The 21,235-nt window shown below is 38.4% G+C and overlaps 1 protein-coding gene across 1 annotated transcript; it reads right to left on the reverse strand.

The window, feature by feature from the left end:
• Positions 1–10,520: 10,520 nt before the first annotated feature.
• LOC126710111 (uncharacterized) lies at positions 10,521–14,654 on the reverse strand. Its single transcript, XM_050410488.1, has 4 exons — positions 13,440–14,654; positions 12,723–13,172; positions 11,129–12,638; positions 10,521–10,657 (listed from the first exon to the last, which is right to left on the reverse strand). The coding sequence occupies exons 1-4, from the start codon at positions 14,652–14,654 to the stop codon at positions 10,521–10,523; spliced, it is 3,312 nt and encodes a 1,103-aa protein (XP_050266445.1).
• Between the last annotated feature and the right edge of the window lie 6,581 nt (positions 14,655–21,235).

Genomic DNA, 21,235 nt, shown 5'->3' on the forward strand with positions numbered 1-21,235 from the left:
TACCAGATGCCTGAACCCCGTGGTGTCTCTGAAACCCTCAAGATTTCTGGAAATATCCACTGCCTTTAGGATACCAGCACGCTCCAAGCAACCCACAAACTCCACATCAGACAGCTCCTTGTCTACCCAGATGGGCCAGCCTTGGATTTTTCCTGGGACAAAATCAAAAAAGATGGGCACCACCTCTCGAATTCCTTATCTAATCTGAAGGTCAAAAATCTCTCTAGGGTCTGGAACCTAGGCGGAACCAGCAAAACCCACTTGGCCAAAAAACATCCAGGCATGAAGAGACGAAGGAGCCTCGCCATGAGATACCTGAGGAAAAAACAGACTGGGAGAGTACCAGGGGTCCCGTAAAGGGAAGGCCGGACGTTCAGTAACTTCGTGAGGATCACTCGGAGCAGAACCAGAAGAACCTTCGCCCTCAGAAGGACTTGGGGTGTGCTCTCTCCTTTTTCGGGAAGAAGAAGAAGCCATTGGAGCAATGCGAATAATGAGAAGAAAAAGTCGGAAGAATGAAAAAGGGGAAGACGGGAATAACAGAGAAGAAAAAAGAGAGACCCAAGAATGAAAGACTCAGAGAAGTAAAGTGATAATGTGAAACGGCCACAATAAAAACGCTTAGAGCAGTTGGAGAAGACAGTGTATGGAAAGGCGCACCAGTTGCCAAAAAATTTAATTTTGAAGAAGAGATTAATTAGCGGTTATTAATGGAAGTTATGGGAAACGAGAAAAGTGGGTAAAGGAATTTTACCCCAAATACTCAACTGCCACGTCTTGTGCAAAGAAGAAACTGTAAAATGAGAGAACACGTCACACAGTAAAGGACTAAGGTGACCAAAAGGCAGCAAGAAAGACCGGGATCCTAAGTAAGAAAGAAGGGAACCCAGGGGAAATTAAAAAAAAACGGGGGGGGATCCTACAAAAATCTTAGAAAACCTGAATTACTCACGCGTAGGCTTCAGGCAACCCATGAGCTCAGGGGGGCTAAATGTTGAGGTCTAAAAGGATCACAGTGAGAGAAGCCCAAAAGAGTGTGCCAAGCCCAAAAGAAAATAAGCCAAGTCCAAGGAAGCAGGTGCAAGGGGACCACGAAAGAAAAAGCAGGCTCAGGAGGCTTGAAGCCCAAAAGAAGAAACATCAAAAAGGAAAAGAAACCCACGGCAAGAGATTAAAGAAAATAACCAGGATCCTCAGCAACCATCAAGAGGCGCGGATCCTTCCAAGCGCACAGTCAAAGGAAGATTAAGAGAACTCGAAAGAAAAGGACAAGAAAAGAAAATAAGAAATAGAGTAGAAGCCACAAGCGCCAAAAGACCTAGCAAAAAAAGAAGAAATAACTAGCGACCTCTCATGGCACAAGTGGGAAGCGTCTCGGGGAACCAGAACAGAGAAATACGAAAAGAGGAATGGCAACAGGCGACTTTCAAGTCGGCAGAATGGGATTCTGCCCAGATGGGAAAAAGGGCAAAAAGGGGAACTGCCAAACGGTGAGATCGAGAAGGGCATACCTCAGCACATCCCGAAGTAGGTAACCAGCCATGGACTTTCAAAGGAATCAAAGCTGAAAGAGTGAACGAATGAGAAAAACTGGAAATAGAGCCTGCCGAGTGATGGGCACGGAACAAGCTCTGTTAACCATAAGACGAAACAGGGGAACCAATGGTTCCCCTGGGATGCCAGAATTTCACTATAAAAGGAGGGGTAGGTTACGAAGAAAAGGCAGAGAGATTTTTAGAAAGAGAGAACTATCAGTGAAGTTTTGTAAAAGAAAGGAAAACTGAGGGAAAAGTTAATATTGCTTCCCGGTATCCTGTAAAAGCCACTATTGCACATATTTGGATTCAAAGAGAATCAAACTTTGCAAGTTTTGAAGGCTGAAATAGCCATTCAAGACTGTAATTTTTGAGCTTGATTGAACCTTGTATCACGTCTTAGTGAGCATTCCGTAACTATAACAAAGAACATATTAATGAAATATGTCTCAGTGATTCAAAGATCCCTATAACATTATTGTGTGCTCCTTTGTTGGTCCTGTTCTCTGAATTTACCTTGTTGTTTTGATATGTCTTTCAATATGAATATCCTTACTCGTCATTTTACTTGTATTGTAGGAAGCATCCCCTGTGCATCACTTGATTCTTAAACAACCTGTTAGCTGCAGTGAGTCAAGGCCCGGTCCACCAAACCACTTATTAGGCCCGGGATCCTTGGGCCTGAGTGTCACAAAAAAGGCACTCTCACAAAGCCAAGTGGCAATGTTTAATAGTTTTAGGGGTCTAGCCTCTCTCATTTAGTTATGTACTCTTTTAAACCCCCTTCTCCCTCCTTCCTTTCTCTCTTAGATGGGTTGTATTAGATATATCATGTCGTGTACCATTCATCCTCATCTCTAGAGTATGACGACCCCTGTTTACTTTCCTGCACCTATATTTTGGGCAATGTTCTAGGGATGTAGGCATTTACTTTCCTGCTCTGTGTGCTTGCATTGTGCATGATGTATGTATATGTATACCTGCTTGTCCCTCCCGATGTGATTGTCACAGTTTATGTCACCCAAGGCAAAGCGATGCCTAATTTTCATCGCGAAAGTAAGGTGACGTGTCACCGGATTTTTGCCATGGAAATCTAGTACTTTGCTCAAATGCCTTAGGAAAGCATAGCTTGGGACCACACCCATTCAAAAGCCAAACCTCAAAGCCCCCATGCATGCAAAGCCTTGAAAGCCAACACCAAAATCACGTATTTTACTACCAATCTCCTAAAATTAAGGTTTTATCAAAACAAAGGACTATCCTTGGACAAGCGTTGTGGGTAGGGGTGAGCAGAAAGTCACCGACACCGATACAACCGATCGGTGCCAATTGTCCCGCACCGCCACTACAACCGACCGATGAAGACAATGCCGGTGATCAGAGCGCGAAAGAAGTTTCGATGCCGGTGCGGTGCAGTCATCGGAGCTGGAAATCCGAAACCGATACGTGCCGAACCTAACCAATACCAGTATATCATTCTCCCCAATTTTGGATACGGCATCGTTTTATAGTTTCTCATTTTATTTTTTATTTTTTAACAAAATGTAGTCATATAGATGTTATTAAAACAAAAAACAAAAAAACAAAAACAAAAACAAAAAAAGCAAAACTTTGCCGTTTTATGCTAGGTTTTCAAATTCTACCTTAGTATAAATTCATTCTTTTATCTCTCAGAACACTTTAACTCTCTCTCTCTCTCTCTCTCTCTCTCTCTCTCTCTCTCTCTCTCTCTCTCTCTCTCTCTCTCTCTCTCTCTCTCTCTCTCTCTCTCTCTCTCTCTCTCTCTCTCTCTCTCTCTCTCTCTCTCTCTCTCTCTCTCTCTCTCGCGTGATGCCTTGCCTGAGCTCTCGCCATTGCCATTTGGCTCGGCTGGCCTATGTAGCAGCCAGTAGGTGCTCGCTTACCAGTCACGGCAAACCAACAGTAAGCCACCAGCAACCCTTTCTCCGATATAAAAACTACAAATTACCTTGAATTTCTAGTGGGGGTTGCTATAATTTTGAGCAAGTGGATGTTAAAGTATTCCTGTTGAATCAGGTTTTTTCTTTGTGTTTTTTCCTTTTCATTTGTTTAGGAAAGCATGAATGATTATCTTAACTGGGTTTTATTATTATTTTTTTTTATGAAGTTGGTTTGATTAAGTTTAGGTTGTGATTTTTATATAAGACTTTAATAATGGAATGACTATTATATTATATAGTCTAATACTTAGCCCCACAAAAAAATAATAAAATAAAAAATGCTATACTCTAATATGTCTTACTGTCTTTAATAAATTAATATGTCATAGGGTTATAACTAACTTACATTAATATGCCTTAAGTAACTTACTTTAGTCCCACTTGTTTTTTGGCACTTGTTTAGAGTCTTTGGACTTTGGAGTGTTACATTGTTACTTTAGTCCCACTTAATTCTTTAAAAGTAACTTACTTGCATAGTTGCATTGCATGAGCTAGCTAATTAGTGAGTTAGTGTGTCACAGTCTACTAAGTACTACTAACCCCCCCCCCCCCCCCTTTTTATTTCTTCAGCATTTTAATTTTTGAGGGAGACAGAGATTGAGAGAGTTCTCGCTTTCAATCCTTCACCGAGAGGTAATCACTAATCACTCACTATATTCAACATTGTGATTTTAAATTTTTAGTACTTAGTAATTACTGTTTTAAGTTTATATATATATATATATATATATAATTAGCTTTTATTTTATATTTATTCAATATAAATATAAAATAAAAGCTAATTCTCTAGTTCTGAATTGTTGTTAATATTAGTGACATGAATTGTTAAGTAATGACTAATGATTATTAGTCTGTTATTGTTGCCTTGTTGTAACTAAACTGATTAGTTATTGCTATTATTGGATTTGGTTGTGACATTTATTGATTGAGAGTGAGCTATTTGATATTGTATTTGCTGGAACAATTATAGTTTGACATTGTTATGGAAACTTTGTTTTTTTTGTTGGTTGAAAATTTTTTTATTAGATGGATGTCGATCCTCCCCCTGGATTTGGTGCCCTTGGGGACCCCAACCCACCTCCTCCTAGTAGTGCTAACCCTAACCCACCTAAACCTACAGCACCAATTGGACTTAGTGCATCACTTCCCCCACTATCACCTAAACAAAGTGGTAAGGCCCGTCTATAATATGGCAGCACTTCATCAATTTGGTTCGTCCTGATCCCAAGAATCCTAGGTCTGAATGCATATTGTAAAAATCAATATAAATGTCATGGTAAGAAAAATGGTACTTCAAGCATGTTGCAACACATGAAGGTGTGTAAGAAATGGCATTTTCCCCATGATGATAAGCAAAAAACTTTGTCTTTCCAAGCCTAGAGAGAAGGGGAAAATGGTTCAAATGTGTTAGTAGTTGCAAACTATAGTGAAGAGAGGATAAGGTTGGTGTTGGCAAAGATGATCGTTATTGATGAATTGCCTTTTAAATTTGTGGAGCGTTAAGGCTTTCAAGAATTTATGGAAATAGTTCAGCCTAGGTTTCCTATTCCCTATCATAATACCATTGCAAGGGCTTGTATGAAGATTTATTCTAGTGAGGTGGATATTTTGAGAAGGGCTTTTGTTAGGCAACGAGTTTGTGTGACAATGGATATTTGGACATGCATACAAAACTTGAACTACATGGTAGTCACTGCACACTTCATTGATGGGGATTGGACTTACCAAAAGAAAATCTTGAACTTTTGCCCTATAGCTAATCACAAAGATGACACCATAGGTAGAGCGGTTGAGTCATGTTTGTTGAAATGGGGTATAGACCAATTGTTTACAATTACCGCAAAAAATGCTAGTTCTAATGATGTCGCAATTGATTATATAAAGAAGAAAATTAAAGAAAGATAGTAGCATATTGGGTGGTGAGTTCATGCATATGTATTGTTATGTGCATATCTTGAATTTGATAGTGCAAAGTAGGTTGAAGTCCATTCATGAATCAATTGCCAAAGTTCGGAATGCGGTGCGATATGTGAGAGCCTCTCCTACAAGGTTTGAGAAGTTTCAAGAATGTGTTGAAAATGAAAAAATTAAAGCCAAATGTTTGTTGTCCCTTGATGTGCCAACAAGGTAGAATTTGACTTATCTCATGTTAGATTGTGCTTTGAAATTTGTGAGGGCATTTGATAGGTTGGAAAAAAGAGGATGGGCATTACAAACTTTATTGTTGTGAAGTAGATGGAAATGGGAAAAAGCCAATTGGTCCTCCTAACTATCTTGATTGGGAAAATGTCCAGACCTTTGTAAAATTTCTTGGCATATTTTATGAGGCGACACTTAGATTTTTTGGGTTTTTGTTTGTCACTTCTAATACATACTTCCATGAGCTAATTAGCATTGAAGTATGTCAAGTTTTGGTTTAGGGAGTGGTATGGAAAGGACAAGTGGGATGAGTTAAGCTCTAAGGTTCGGAATGCATTGAAAAGGTTGTATATGGAGAAAGTGAGTCAAAATGGAGCTTCGAGTTCTAGTGGTAGTGGTAGTGGTGCTTCATTGTCTAGGACCTCCAGGCCAAGTGTTGGTAATATTTTATGGTCTAATCACATTAAAAGCTACAACAATAGGTTTAAGCAACACTTGGCAGATGAGAATAGTGTGGAAAGCAAATATGAGTTGGATAGGTATTTGTTGGAATCTTCTAAGGACCCTGATTTGGAAGATTTTGACATCTTGATGTAATGGAAAATGAATTCTTCTAGATATCGAGTCCTTTCCCAAATTGCACGTGATGTGTTGGCTATTCTTGTCTTTATAGATGCATTTGAGTCTGCATTTAGTACGGGAGGACATGTTTTGGATTCGTTCTGTAGTTCACTATCTCTTAATACTGTTGAAGCCCTTATTTGTACCCAGAATTAGTTGAAGGATGCAAAGAAAAAAAGACCAATTAAGTTTCGAGAGTGCATGGATAATGTGGAGGATATGGATGGTTTTGAAATTGACATTGGTAAAAAAATATATATATATATATATATATATGTTCATTTTGTTTGTTGTATGTATCAATTATTCAATTGTTTATTTATTTGCTCAATGCTTAAGAATCATATTGTTTTGAATGGGATTGTACAAATTGCATCGATTTGCCCAATGCATATGGAGGAGGATCCAAGCACCGTTGTGTTACATGATAATGAGTGATGTGCTACTCTTTGCTTGGAGTTACTTAGTAGTTAGTATTATGTAAGTATACTTGCTATTATCATTTTTTTGTGTTAATTATAAATATTTTATTGTTCATAAATGTTTTATAGTTATTAACACATGTTTATTTTGTTTTGTTTAATATTATGTAAGACAAACTTACTGGACAAAGGACTTATAAGAATTAGCATTCTTTTGCCTATATGCTAATTATATTTGTACATATTATACGTAGTGGACTTTTCACTAATGGTAGTTATTTAGGTATTCATGGGTGGGATTATCATTGGGGATACAAGCAATTAGCATTCTTTTGCTTAAATGCTAATTTAATTTGTATATCTTTCTTTTGGCATTTGTGGATAGCGACAAATGGTTTTGTAATACGTTATTAAGTGAATACTGAAAGTTCAATAAGTGTATAAAACATTATGAACGTTTAGACCCCCAATTAACAAATTACCAATTCAAGTTTAATATCAAACAATTAATGTGCTGAATAAGAACATAAGCTTGTGAGAGTGCCTTTTTCGGGATACTCAGGCCCAAGGATCCCGGGCCTGAATGAAAAGGAAGGATTTGGTGGACCGGGCCTTGACTCACCGCAGCTAACGAGCTGTTTAAGAATCAAGTGAATGCAGAGAATACTTCTGACAATATACAGAAAAATGACAAACAAGGATATCGAAGAGTGCCAAAAATTAACAACGTAAGTTCAGAAGGAAAGAAAAAACAGGAGTAGCAAGACGATAAAAAAAAAAAAAAAAAAAAAAAAAGTGCTGTGGGGATCCTGGGAATTATGAAACAGTATTTCATTAATACATCGTCTGTTTGATTACAGAAAGCTCATTAGGACGTGATACAAGGTCCAATCAAGCTCAAAAATTGCAGTCTTGAATGGCTATTTCAGCCTTCAAAACTTGCAAAGTTTGATTCTCGCTGAATCCGAGTATGTGCAATAGTGGCCTTTACAGGATATCAGGAAGCAGTATTTGTTTTTCCCTTAGCATTTTCTTTCTGCACAGATTTTTCTGATAGTTTTTCCTAGAGAATTTCTTCTTTCTTGCGTTTCTTTCTTTTTTTCTCGCTGCCTTCTTCACAACTCATCCCCTCCTTTTATAATGGAGTTTTCTGGGCGTCCCGGGGAACCGTTGGTTCCCCTGTTTTGTTCTTTTGCAAACAGAGCATGTTCTGTCCCCATCGTCTCGATAAGTCCCTTTTCCGTTTTCTCTCATTCTTTCCTTCTCTTGGTTCTGATTCCTTCGAAAGCTTTTGGTTGGCCATCCTCTTTGGGACGTGCTGAGGTATGCCCTTCTCGGCATCCCCACTTCTGGCGCCTTCTACTTTTCCGTTTCTTTCCTATTTGGGCGGAATCCTGTTCTGCCTTTTTTAAAAATCGTTTTGTTATCATTCTTCTTCCCTGTCTTGGTTCCCCGAGGCCTCTTCTGTCTGTGCCATGAGAGGTCGCTTGCGTTCTTTTGTTTTCTTGTTTTCTTTTTTTATGTCTTCTTTCTATCGATCTGTCCCAGTCTTCCTTTTTATTTATGCTTGAAGGGATCTGCGCTTATTGAGGATCCTTGCTTCTTTATACTTTGCCGTGGTCTCTTTTTTTTATGCTTCTTTCTTTTCTGGGCTTCAGGATCCTCTGGGCCTTCCTTTTATTCCCCCATGGGTCATCCGTATCTATTGCTTTGGGCTTAGCCTGAATTTTTCCTTTTGGGCTTGACTTGTTCTTCTGTTTTGGGCTTATTTTATTATGACCTTTTTTTAGACCTCAACAAAGCTTAATATAGAATTGATAAACAATCTAAACCAAATAAAATCACATCCACAGCAGAAATTAAATGGCAAAGATTAAAGGAAGAGAGATGCAAACACAATGACAACACAACGATGTGTTATCAAAGAGGAAAACGAAGCCCTCGGCATAAAACCTTTCCCCCGCTCTCCAAGCGGTAAATAATCTACTAAAGAATGTAATTGGGATACATGAACAGCAGAAGACCCTTCAAGCCTAATCTACCCAGTGTACCTAAGCCCTCCAAGCTCCTACTCTAACGAGATTACGCCAAACCTATTTCTTCTTTAGCTTACCGGATTCCACTACTTGATCATAACATCAATTAATATGAAATTGGTCCCTTCTTAACTGCTTCCCAAAGCACCAAATGGCCTTTTCACAGATATGGGTATGGTGAGAAAATGTTTTGGTAATGTACCTCTCAAGGATGTAACAATGGAGAGGAAGAGAGTAAAGAAATTTAAAGAGTCTCTATGTGAAGATTGTGGATGAATCAATCTTATTTTTCTCTAGGGTTTCTCTCTCAGAATTCTCTCTGGAAGCTCTCTATATTTCGTGGGTATAAAGGTCTATATATAGTGGGGTGAGAAAGGAATGCGAAGATTCAGTTTTTCCCAAACAGGGTGGTCTGGAGACTTGGCCTCGCGACTGGATTAAGTCGCGAGTTCAAGTCGCGAGCTAACGGCCTGTCCAGCCTGGGACTTTTGTCCTGTAGTGCAACAGCTAGCATGACTCTGCAGCTCCCTTGCATGCTTCGCACGTGTGTCAACTTTGGCGGCTTGCCAGTCACAAGTCAACCGTGAGTCCTAACTGCGAGTCTCTGCATCCTTGCACAATCTTGAGCATTTCTTCCCACCTAATTATAGGGTTACTAATTGCTAAAATACAAGCAAATTTGGCACAGAATAAAACCAATAAGATGGTTGATAAAATTCAACCTTACAAATACATTAACGTTTATTGTTATTAACACTGACACACATAGTGACACTAATGATATTATATGTTACATGATAGTATTTTGCGAGTTGAACTCTTATCAAGGCAATTTCAAAATATTTTTGCATGGTGAATGAAATGAAAAAATTTGGAGAGTTTGTCATGTGTGAAACTGTGAAACTGTTTGGACAGTTTGCTATGTAAAAAATTTGCAAAGATTGTTTATGTGAATTAACAAAGTTTGGGTGAACATTACTATTTGGGTAAACATATTTTTTTTACGAAGTTTCTATTGAACAAATTTTTTTTTATAGGTTTAACATAATTTTTTTATTAAAAAAAAACAAATAGAATTTTTAATGTTTCAAACCAACCAAACCAATTAAACCGAGCCGATCGAACCGCACCACTATAGGTTGGAAAACCAACCCTAATCGGTATGCATCGGTTTTTTAATTATTACAAAACCGATCCCTATCGGTTCGGTAACAAATTTAAGAAAAAACCAAGCTGACTGAACTGTGCACACCCCTATACTTGTGGGGTGCCGAACACCTTCCCCATAGGTAACCAAACTTCTGGACTCAAGAATCAAGATTTTTTGCCATCCATATTAGATTAGGAAAAATGCCATTTTTCTAAGCCTAGGATTGGTAATAAAATCAACTAAAAACAGGTGACCAATCACATCTTAGAAAAACCTAATGATTGGTGGTGACTCCACTTACCTTTGTTAATCACCTAAAATTTGGCCCAGATTCCTGCCACACCTCTAAAGGTAGACAATACCCTCCTTCATTCAGAGAGAGAAAGCACCCGAAGCTCCGCGCGAACCACGCACGCACCAGATCATCAAGCGGGGCCTCCAACGGGCCTCACGAGTGCAGGAGTGTCGCCATGGCGGATGGTCAAATGAAGGCCTACAACAGTCTCTACCAATACCCTTAAAGATTGTATCTACATCTCAATAGGAAGCACTGCCTCACTACCATAAACCAAATAGTAAGGTGTTGCCTCAATTGATGCTCGGATAGAAATTCTATAACCCCATAGGGCAAACGGAAGTTTCTCAGCCCAATCTTTCTATGCCACTACCATCTTGGCTAGGATATCCTTCACATTCTTATTGGCTACTTCTACGGTCCCATTAGCTTGCAGTCGATATGGTGAAGACTTGTGATGCTCAATACCATATTCTTCCATGACCCTTCGGACTTTGCCTTCAAAATGGGAACCATTATCGGAAATGATCTCTTAGGGTATCCCAAACCGACATATGATGTTGTTTTCTAAAAACAGAGCCACATGCTTAGCTTTCAACACGGAGTAGGAGGCTGCTTCCACCCATTTAGTGAAATAGTCAATTGCCACTAAAATGTACTCATGCCCGTTTGAAGCCTTAGGAGCTATTCTTCCAATCACATCTATGCCCTAAACTGAGAATGGCCATGGAGAAGTCATGCTATACAACTCACTAAGTGGAACGTGGTTTAAGTTGGCGTGTGTCTAATAGCCATGGCAGCTCTTCACATAGTCCATACAATCAATCTCCATTATATTCTAGTAGTACCCTACCCTTAGGATTTTCTTGGCTAACATTTTTCCATTCATATGAGGGCCATAAATTCCTTGATGAAAATTTTCCATTGCCTGCTCAGCTTCTTCTTTCTTCAAGCAACAGAGGTGTTTACCGTCATAGGACCTTCTATAGAGTTGTCCTCCACATAGGATGTATTGGGTTGCCATCATCCTAATGGAACAAAATTCTCTCTTGTCGGCATCATCCGGATATACCCCTAGTTCCAAGAACTTCATGATTTCATAATACCACGGAACTTCCTCTTCCTCTATGGCCATTACTGAAGCTTCGGTCTTCCTTTTGTGCACTTCCTCATAACTTTTTTCGATCTCTAAGGGTTGTGTCCATACCCCCTTGGGTATTTCAACCATAAAGGCTAAAGTAGCTAAGGCATCCGCAAACTGATTCTGGGCTCTAGGGATGATTGTGTACTCAGTCTTGTCAACTGTCTTGGTTAAGTCCTCTAGGCATTTTTGATAGGGCTTCAAGTGTTCTTCCTTCACTTTCCACAACCTTTGCACTTGGGCTATAACCAAAGTTGAATCTCCAAAGACTTTAGCTTCTTTTGCCCCTAATTCTTGAAGAGCTTCCATTCCGACGATGCAAGCTTCATATTCAACCAGGTTATTATTCGCTTCAAAGTTCAATTTGATTGCCAAAGGTATGTGAGATCTCTCGGGAGTGATCAACAGTATCCCTATCCCATTTCCATATTGGTTTACAGCTCCGTCAAAGTACATTTTCCATGTCCCTAATTCAACATCCAAAATTTCCTCATCCGGAAAATCTTCTTTACCATCCTCCACTTCTATAGAATTCTCGGCACAAAAATCTGACACAATGCTTCCTTTGATAGATTTCCTAGCCACATACTTCAAGTCGAATTCTGCCAGCAAAATCAACCATCTTGACAATCTTCCACTCAAAGTGGGTTTCTTAAAGAGGTACTTCAATGGGTCCATTCTTGCCACCACCCATATTTGGAAGGGTAAAATGATATGCCTCAATTTTTGTACAGCCCAAGAAAGTGCAAAGCATGACTTTTCTATGGGAGTGTACCTAGTCTCATAATCATGGAACCTCTTTCTCAAAAAATATATTACCCTCTCATTCTTCTCAGTATCTTCTTGTGCAAGCATACTTCTAACCGCATCCCTTATGATGGAAAGGTATAGGTGTAAGGGTTTTCCATGTTGTGGAGGTACTAGGATAGATAGGTGGAGGAGATATTCCTTGATAAGTTCAAAGGCTTTTTGGCACTCATCATTCCATGTGTGTGGTTTATTCTTCCTTAGGAGTTTAAAGATGGGCTCACAAGTGGAGGTGAGCTTAGTGATGAATCGACTAATGTAGTGTAGCCGACCCAAGAAATCCCTAATCTCTTTCTTACTTTTGGGTGGAGGCATCTCCAATATAGCTTTGATCTTGGATGGGTCAACTTCTATTACTCTATCACTCACTAGGAACCCTAACAACTTTCTAGTGATTACTCCAAATGTGTACTTTTGTGGGTTCAATCTCAATCTATATTCTTTAATCCTCTCAAAGAACTTCCTCACGTTCGTGGTGTGATTCTCCCTATTCTTGGATTTCACTATCATATCATCAACATACACCTCTACCTAATTATGCATCATATCATGTAGCAAGGCCGTAGCCATCCTTTGGCAGCTTGCCCCAGCATTCCTGAGGCTAAACGACATTACCGTGTAACAATAGGTTCCCCATTTGGTAATGAAAGTGGTTTTGGTCATATCTTTAGAAGCCATCTTGGTTTGGTTGTATCTTGAAAAACCATTCATGAAGAACATCAATGCACTTCTTGCTGTGTTATCCACTAAGACGTCAATGTGAGGGAGAAGAAAGTCATCCTTAGGGCATGCTTTGTTTAAGTCCCTAAAATCCACACACATCCTCACCTTTCCATCCTTCTTAGGTATGGGCATGACATTGGCTATCCATTCGGCTTGGTTTACAGGTTTGATGAATCCCACCTTTAGTTGCTCAGTGACTTCCTCTTTGATCTTTAAAAGCCATTCAATCCTCATTCTTCTCAATTTTTGCTTGACAGGCACCATGTGGTCATTAATATCAATGTGATGTTGAGCTATCTCGGGGTCAATTCCAAGCATATGCTCATAGGACCATGCAAACACCTTTTGAAATTCCATAAGGAGTTCTTGAAGATCTTTTCTTTCTTTTTCATTTAGAGTTGAGCCAATTTTAATTAAGCGTGGATTCTCATCATTGCCCAAATTAATAGTTTCAAGAATTGGTTCCATAGGTTCAATTTTCTTTTCCAATTGTTTATTAATTTCATTTTCAAATTCATTTAAATCATTTAGGTGCAGAATTTTAATGTTATAGGACACATCAAAGTAAGCCAAATCATAATTCATCTTATTGAAAATATTGAAAAGTACATCAGAACTTGCATTACAAAAGTTTTTCCCTATATTCTTAGAAAACCCAACCCAAGTCCAATTATTAATGAGCCCCGTATTAGGCGTGATGAATTTGGAAGGATCACTTGGCCCTTCTTTGGTGATGGCGAACACGTCCATGCTCGTCTTCATCATGGTCTTCATTGCTTCAGCATCCATGTAGTTCACCCAATCAACCTCTTCTTGCACTTCTTTGATCACCATAGTAGGCTTCACCTTAAAGGTGAGTTTTTCATTAAAGAACATTTCCCAACCCGGATATACCATTCCATCTTTACCTACCCATGGTTTGGGGAAGCCACAATAAGGGAAGTCTCGTCCTTCTTTCACGAAATTCCTGTTGAAAGTGCCATGGTTCTTCTTGATTCCGTCGCAGCCTTCAAGGAATCCTAAACCCTCCTTGGTCACTTGAGTCTTGATATTGGGGAACTCAACTACCCCTTTTCCTTCCTTTCCAAGGCCCATACTAGGCATGTATCCCATGGTCTTCATCATTGCAATCACCTCATGGCTACAATATGGGAACAAATTGGTAACATATTTTTCATCCTTCAATCCATAGTCGGCCATATTCACAAACTCAAAGCCACTCATTTGAAGCTCACTCCCTCCTTCCTCGAGTCCATAAACTGGTGCTAGGATCTCACCATCTCCTAGCACTATGGCAATCCCTCCTTTCCATGAGATCTTAATCTTTTGGTGTAGTGAGGAAGGTATTGCCCCATTGGAGTGAAGCCAAGCCCTTCCCAAGAAAAGGTTGTAATTTGGGGTTGAGTCCATGACATGAAATTCCACAATGGTTTCTATTGACCCAATCTTACAAGGAGCCTTGAAAGTACCCATGACCTTCCTTAAAGTGTTGTCATATGCCCTTATAATCAAGGGAGAAGGAATGATAATCTCCATGTCTAGGCCTACAGTGAGGGCGGTCCTAAAAGGACAGACATTCAAGGCAAATTCTTTGTCAATAAGAACCATTAGAACCTTGGCACATATGCATTCAATGGTGATTTGCAAGGGTCTAGTGTGAATCGCTCCTTTGAGAGGGAGATCTTCATCGAAAAAGGCAAGGAGGCGGTGTGAGTAGCCCTCAACCCCCATAAGAGACAAAACTTTTTGTGGTGTATTTTCTATAGGTACTTCTTCTCCATTCAATGCGTCAAAGAGAGCCTTATGGTGTTTTTGAGAGGCCATGAGCAAGCCCTATACGGACACATGAGCTTAGGTCTTCTTCAATTGTATCAAGACCCTATCTTCTTCTTCTTCTTTTCCTCTAGGTTTCGTGGGCTTGGATTCTTCCCCTAGATCCCTACTAGGATGATCCTTTTCTAAAAAAGATGGCTTGGAGTGCTTCCCACTCCTAGTGATATTTGATACATTGTCCTCCAAAACTCTTTTCTTCAATTCCGTCACTCCTTTGGGAAGTATTCCCATATTGCTATCGCTTCCTTTAGGACTTCATCTTCTTCATCTCATATTCCTTGTACTTCCACGACATTGATATTAACATTTGTAGTTTTTATTGATTTCGAGCAATCCCATTCAACTTCATCTACTTGTACCCAATTTTGATATGGAGGAGGACCTTTATGGTAATCGAGCAAAGGGTTTTTTTTAATGTTGGGTTTGGTCACGATGTTAGGGTTTGGGAAGGTTCCATTGTCTATGAGGTCTAGTATCTCGTGTTTGAGGTGAAAGAAATTGTTGGTTTTGTGACCAAATTTTTGGTCGTAATAGCAATATTCATTGAGGTTCCAAGAGGGAGATATGGGATTAGGCATGGGTGTGGGGTCTAAACACTTGATGAATCCTTTGGAGGATAGGTTTTCATATGCTTGGGTGAAGGTCATTCCTAGGTCGGAGAATTCTTGGCGAGCTTTCTTTGGGTAGGCCAGTGTTGCTTGGGGTATAATGGCGTTTACATTTACAGGATTGGGGGCTTTAGTGGTGGTCTGCCCTCCATATGTCTTCTTGGTTGGAGGCTTGCTTTCCCCTTTCTCCAATTGTCCATTGTTGAGAGCTTCTTCAATTCTCGTCCCACAATCACATAATTCTCCAAATGAACTAATAAGCGATGACAAATGCCTACTATTATAAATCGGAAGCAAGTTCTTGATGATCATGTTGATTTGGTCTTTTTCATTTGGCCTATTGACCATTCTAGATGCCTTATTCTTTCATCTAGTCATGTATTCGGAAAATGTCTCCCTACGCCTTGTTTGGTAGTCTCTAAATCCCTTAGAGTCACATCAATCATGGTGTTCAAGATGAATTGGTCTATAAACAACTCCACTAGCTTATTCCATACTTTGGTTTTGCTTGGATCAAGGCTATAGTACCACCTCGATGCACCTCCCGTGAGTGAGAGGGGAAATGCATGCAAAGTTTGCCTCTCATCTAGCCCTTTCATTTCCGCAATGCTTAGGTATCTTCTTATGTGTTGCTTTGGATCCCCAGTCCCATCAAATTTTTTCGCATCGGAGATTTTGAACTTAGGAGGCAACGTAATGGGAGTCTTTGAGCTTACTCCCCCCATGTTATAGAGGTAGTCATCCATCCCTTGTGCCTTACAAAAGGTAAGTTACATCTTCACCATCTTTTCCCTCATAGCTATGGTTTCTTTGGTAAGTTTCTCAAATTGCTTGTTTCTCTCATACTCCACTTTGTCTTTTTCATCCCATTCTTCATCTTCCTCCTCATCATCGTGGATTTCTTGAGCCTTGATTCTTCCAACCTAGTGAGGCGCCCTCCCATTTTCTTAAGAGCTTCTCCATGTTCATCCAAATCCTTAAGGATCATTTGTGCCATTGGTTATTCCATGGAGGTAGCCATTGTCTCTTGGGGGTTTTATTCTTCTTCGTATGTATCCTCTATCTTGATTATGTGCTTTCCTTTCTCTTGAATCTAGATGGGAGTGGGGGTGTGTTTTCTTGACTTTAGCAGTGCAATAATGCCTGAAAAGAAGCCCCATTTCGTTAAGCTCATGTCCCAATTAAAAGGTTCCTTTTACCCTTTAGATGTTCTTGGAAAACTCTTAAGTTCATTTTAATGAAGGCCCAATTACAATATCACTCTCTTTCCTCTCATGGATCCTTGCCCTTTATTTCATTGGGCTTTAGTCCATTTACAATAAAGCTCTCATCTTACTCTCATAGGCTTTTGTTAGAATATACTTAAGAATCTTCAACCCTTTGTCTCAAACTTGGGCCTACAAATGTATTTATCACATTTGGACTTTTCATTTTTATTCATTATTTCATCACTCTTTTTGAAATAGCCCTCTAGCTAGAATATTTGTAGCCTTCCTCTCAAAGTCTATGAAATTCTTATCATTTTGGGCCTAGGCATACAACAAAGAGGCCCAAGATTAGGGAAGTTCATTTTGACTTTGAAGGATGTTGGATGCTAAGTCCATAGCGCATTTGTTATCTTAGGCCCAAAGTCCTCTTTTTCAAAAGGGCTTTTTCCACTTGGGATTATGATAGCAATTAATCTATGGTCTTATGAACCTTTTAAATTAAGATATGCCTTTGAATTTAGGGACAAGGCTTTTATATATTAGAACTTCTTTTCTTTTGTCCCACAACATCTTAGGGTATACCATAACTTTAGGGTCATCCCTTCCATTTTTATACCTTTTATTTGTCCTTTAGAATTAGGTGAGCACATGATATATAGTTGAACAAACAAGAAATATATGAAGGGTACCCTTTATGATAGGATCTAGGATCTCTCTAGTGTAGGTAAGCTTCCTAAGGCTAAAGGGATAGATAAATAGGTCACTCACAACTAGGTAGGCTATGATTCCATCCAAGGGCCTAAGTGGACCTCATAATGGATTGGTAGCAGACTTTTAACCTACTCAAGGCCCATTATAAGCGATGACACCAATTGTGAGTTGGTGGGGTGAATTTCAAAAAATTTGGGCCTGAATGGAGCCTTCCATCTTCCCACTCATCACCTACCAAGGTTAAGGGACAAAAGAACAAGTGAAAGTGTGTGCAACAAGTATTGAAAATATTTTTATCAAGGTTAAGAAATAAGACACATAAGAATTAAACTCACTATTCCCAGTGGAGTCGCCACTATAGGCACAACGGGATGGAGTGTCGGAGTCGCCACCTAGCTATATGGTCTAGGAACCATGAATATAGCATCCTTTCAAGGAAGGACCTTTAGTCTTACTACCAAAGTATGGGTTCGGAGTTTAGGTACGCTCTGGGAAGGTGTTAGGCACCCAAGATCCAACCCTAAGGTTGGCCTCCCATCATTGTGTCTTACATCCTAACTTTATTAAAAACATGCTCAACACTTGCATCTATACTCACACATACACTAGCATACATCTAAGCATACAATCATGGCATCATTCATCCCGATACACATATCCATCCTTAAAGCAATAAAAGAGCCAAACACATATGAAAAACCCTAGCATGTGAAACCCTATCATACATCTCAAAGGCAAGGCAGCAACCCAAACATGGTAGCAAAGCAAATCTCATCATAAATCAAAACAAGGCATCAACTTCATACACATATATCAAAGGAGGATTAAACAATCAACATGCATGTTCATGTGAATACATGACTTACCTTACTTACCTCGTAACACCTTAGCACTAATGGCATCATGAATGGGCATGTGAATGCATGTTCATGGCATCGAAGGAAGAAACAAGCATAAAACTGTAATCTAATCCTAATCCTAATCTAACAAATAAACATGTTAAGAGACGGACAATCAGTTATGGGGATTAAAATATATGAAAAAGAGGCTACACAAAACAAACATATGAAAGCGGAAACAAAACAAAACAAAAAATTAGGGTTTCTGGGTAACGGCATCACGCACATTAGAACAAGTCTGCGTACGAATGAGTTTAGCCTGCGTGCGCAGGCTAGATCATGCATACGCAGATCCTTACCCAAAAACCCTAATTAACACAAAAACAAAGCAAAAACCAAACAAAATAAAATAAAATGAAAACGTAAATCTAGCAACCTAACATGCTAAAAAACATAAAGAAAGCCTAAAATTAACCTAGACAAATATATATAAACATAAACTAAACAAAGAAACAAATTAAAGAAAAGATTAAAGGCAGAAAAGGAAAAAGAAAGATTTAAAAGAATACCTTAAAGCAAAAGCTCCTAAGCTTGATTTTTTACTGTTCCCTTCAGTTAAATCTATCACAATTCAATAAAATAGTGATTAGTAATCTTTAAAGGATTGGGGCCAGAAAAGGTCCCAATCAAATAAAAGAGACTTAAGGGTGTTTGATGAAAAACTCCCTTTTGATTCACTATTTTCTAGTGAATGTTAGGTTTTTCCCATGGGATTTCTGTGTTTTGAAAGTGTACTATGTAAGACTTTTTATAGTTGAAAAAATGGGGTTTTGAATGGCTCTCAAACGATGTGGGATTCGTTCCAAACCTTAGCCATTATTGCAAAAAACTTGCATTTCTTATGCTTCTGAAACCCTAGCTGTGTACTCAAGAATGTACCTGCATATGCATGCATTAACTTACGTATGCAGGCCGCAACTCATATTCGCAAGCCGAGGGCCACTTTGGTCATTTAATTTTTCAAAAATAGATTTTTGCTCATTTAAAAGGCTATATTTTCCATTTTAACACTCCTCAAGTTTAATATTTGATTAGGCTCTAAATTGCCCTTAGGACTTAGAATTCAAGCATCATTGGTGAACAGGGCCCCGAGTCGTAAGTGATACAAAATGCGGTGTCTACACTCTCATATCACATAGCACTTATAATGATAAAGCTCCCCATGCTCATTACATAAAAATTAATGTTCATCATATAATATAAGTTTAAAAATCTAACTGTATTATTTCATATAAATTATATTACTATTTTCATCTAAATCCAGCCCAAGCACATGGCTAAATCTATATTAATATCTCATATTTAGCATTAAATGTTTTCCTTACTCTCTAAGATTTGGTTAAAACACAAAAAGACCATAACACATCTCTAAAACTTTATCAAATATCAACCAACTAGTTTATTTCATACTAAAAATGTATTGTAATAAAACCATGGACTAATTGTAGATTTCTAAGAAAGGAAATATGTCTAGTAGCTCCAGCAAAAGCTGCCTCAACTTTAGCAGAAGCTCCAACAGCTCCAGTAGAAGTTGCAACAGCTCCAGCAAATGACACATGTCCAGAATGACATCATCAACCCATTAATGGTCAATCCCAGTAGCTATCTGCTATACCAAAAGAAGTAAGGATCCTATAAAAGAAATCCTACCATTTTTAGCCAAATTTTTAGCCTCCAACTATAATACCAGAAATAGGAGGATCCCATAAAAGTTATCTTACCATTTTCAACTAAACTTATGAGTTTAATGCTGAACATTTTCTCCAGCAGAAGACATCACCTAACTGACATCATCCAGCTGTGTAAGGACAGCTACTATTGTGTCAGCTTCTGTACAACTACAGCAGCAAACTTAAATCTCAAAATTTCCTCTTTTAGCTAAAAACCAAAAACCAACTAAGGAAATTACTGACTTTGCTTAAAAACTTTTCCTTATTTGCCAATTTTTCCTTCAACTAATTCTAATCGAGTTATATACTTGGCTCTATATAAAGAGGACTAAAGCACTAACACACCACTACCCATCTCTCTCATTTTCAATATTCTAAAACTTCATCATTTTGCTACCCATAAACACATCTCCATCTCCTTCTCCATCTCTCTTACAAAATCTCTCTTCTTTTGAAAGCAACATAACCCATGACATAACACAAAAAATCACTCCAGCAATAGCTATAATCTCATGTATTTACTATATTTAACCTCAATATCTCTCATACTTCCCTATAATTTACAAATACATTCCTCACAAAATATCCATACATACTTCTCATATATCTTTAAATTTCATGTTTCACAAAGTATCTATATACAAGATCCATATTCAACAAAGTATCTACATATACTTCTTATACATATTACAAACACCATATCTCACAAAACATATATATTTCTTACTATCTCCATACATCTTAAAAGATACCAAACACTCTTCCAAGAACATATTACAAAAGCTCTTCTCATGGAAGGCATATGAACATCAAATACTAAAATTCTTTCCCCTAGAAGGCACAATGATTTCATATTAAAGTCATTCCCATGGAAGACATAAATTTCTAATACTAAAAGTCCTTCTCATGGAAGGCAATATCACTCATATTTTACTAAAACTAAAAAAGCATTACATGGGAAAAATCATTTAAGTGCATGATAATGAGGATAAACTTAACTAACCTATGCACACAGCTAGACATATTTTTCCTCTTCAATCATGAAGTCACCATGAAATGACTCATAATATCACACTGTACCGCTGGACTCATTTTATTATGCCGCTGAAATGTTATAATTCCACTAATATTATACAGTTGGAGCCACAAACCACATAAAGATAAGTCATTATGTCCTTATCTCTAAATTTACATTATTGAATATATTTTACTTCATTATCACTGTACCGCTAGACTTATGTTATTATGTCATTGGAATTTTATCAGCTCACTGACGCTATATGGCTAGAGCCATAAATCATATAAAGTGATGCTATAGTTGGAACCACAAACCATAGTAAGATAAATCAACGTTTCTCTATCTTTGAAATCACATTATTAAGTATATGTTAACTCATTATCACTATACCACTAAATGCAAGTTACTCCATTAATATCTTACCATTTAATAAACATGGATCACAAATATGTCATTGA

Source organism: Quercus robur, chromosome 12 (assembly GCF_932294415.1).
Source record: "Quercus robur chromosome 12, dhQueRobu3.1, whole genome shotgun sequence".
NCBI lineage: Eukaryota > Viridiplantae > Streptophyta > Magnoliopsida > Fagales > Fagaceae > Quercus > Quercus robur.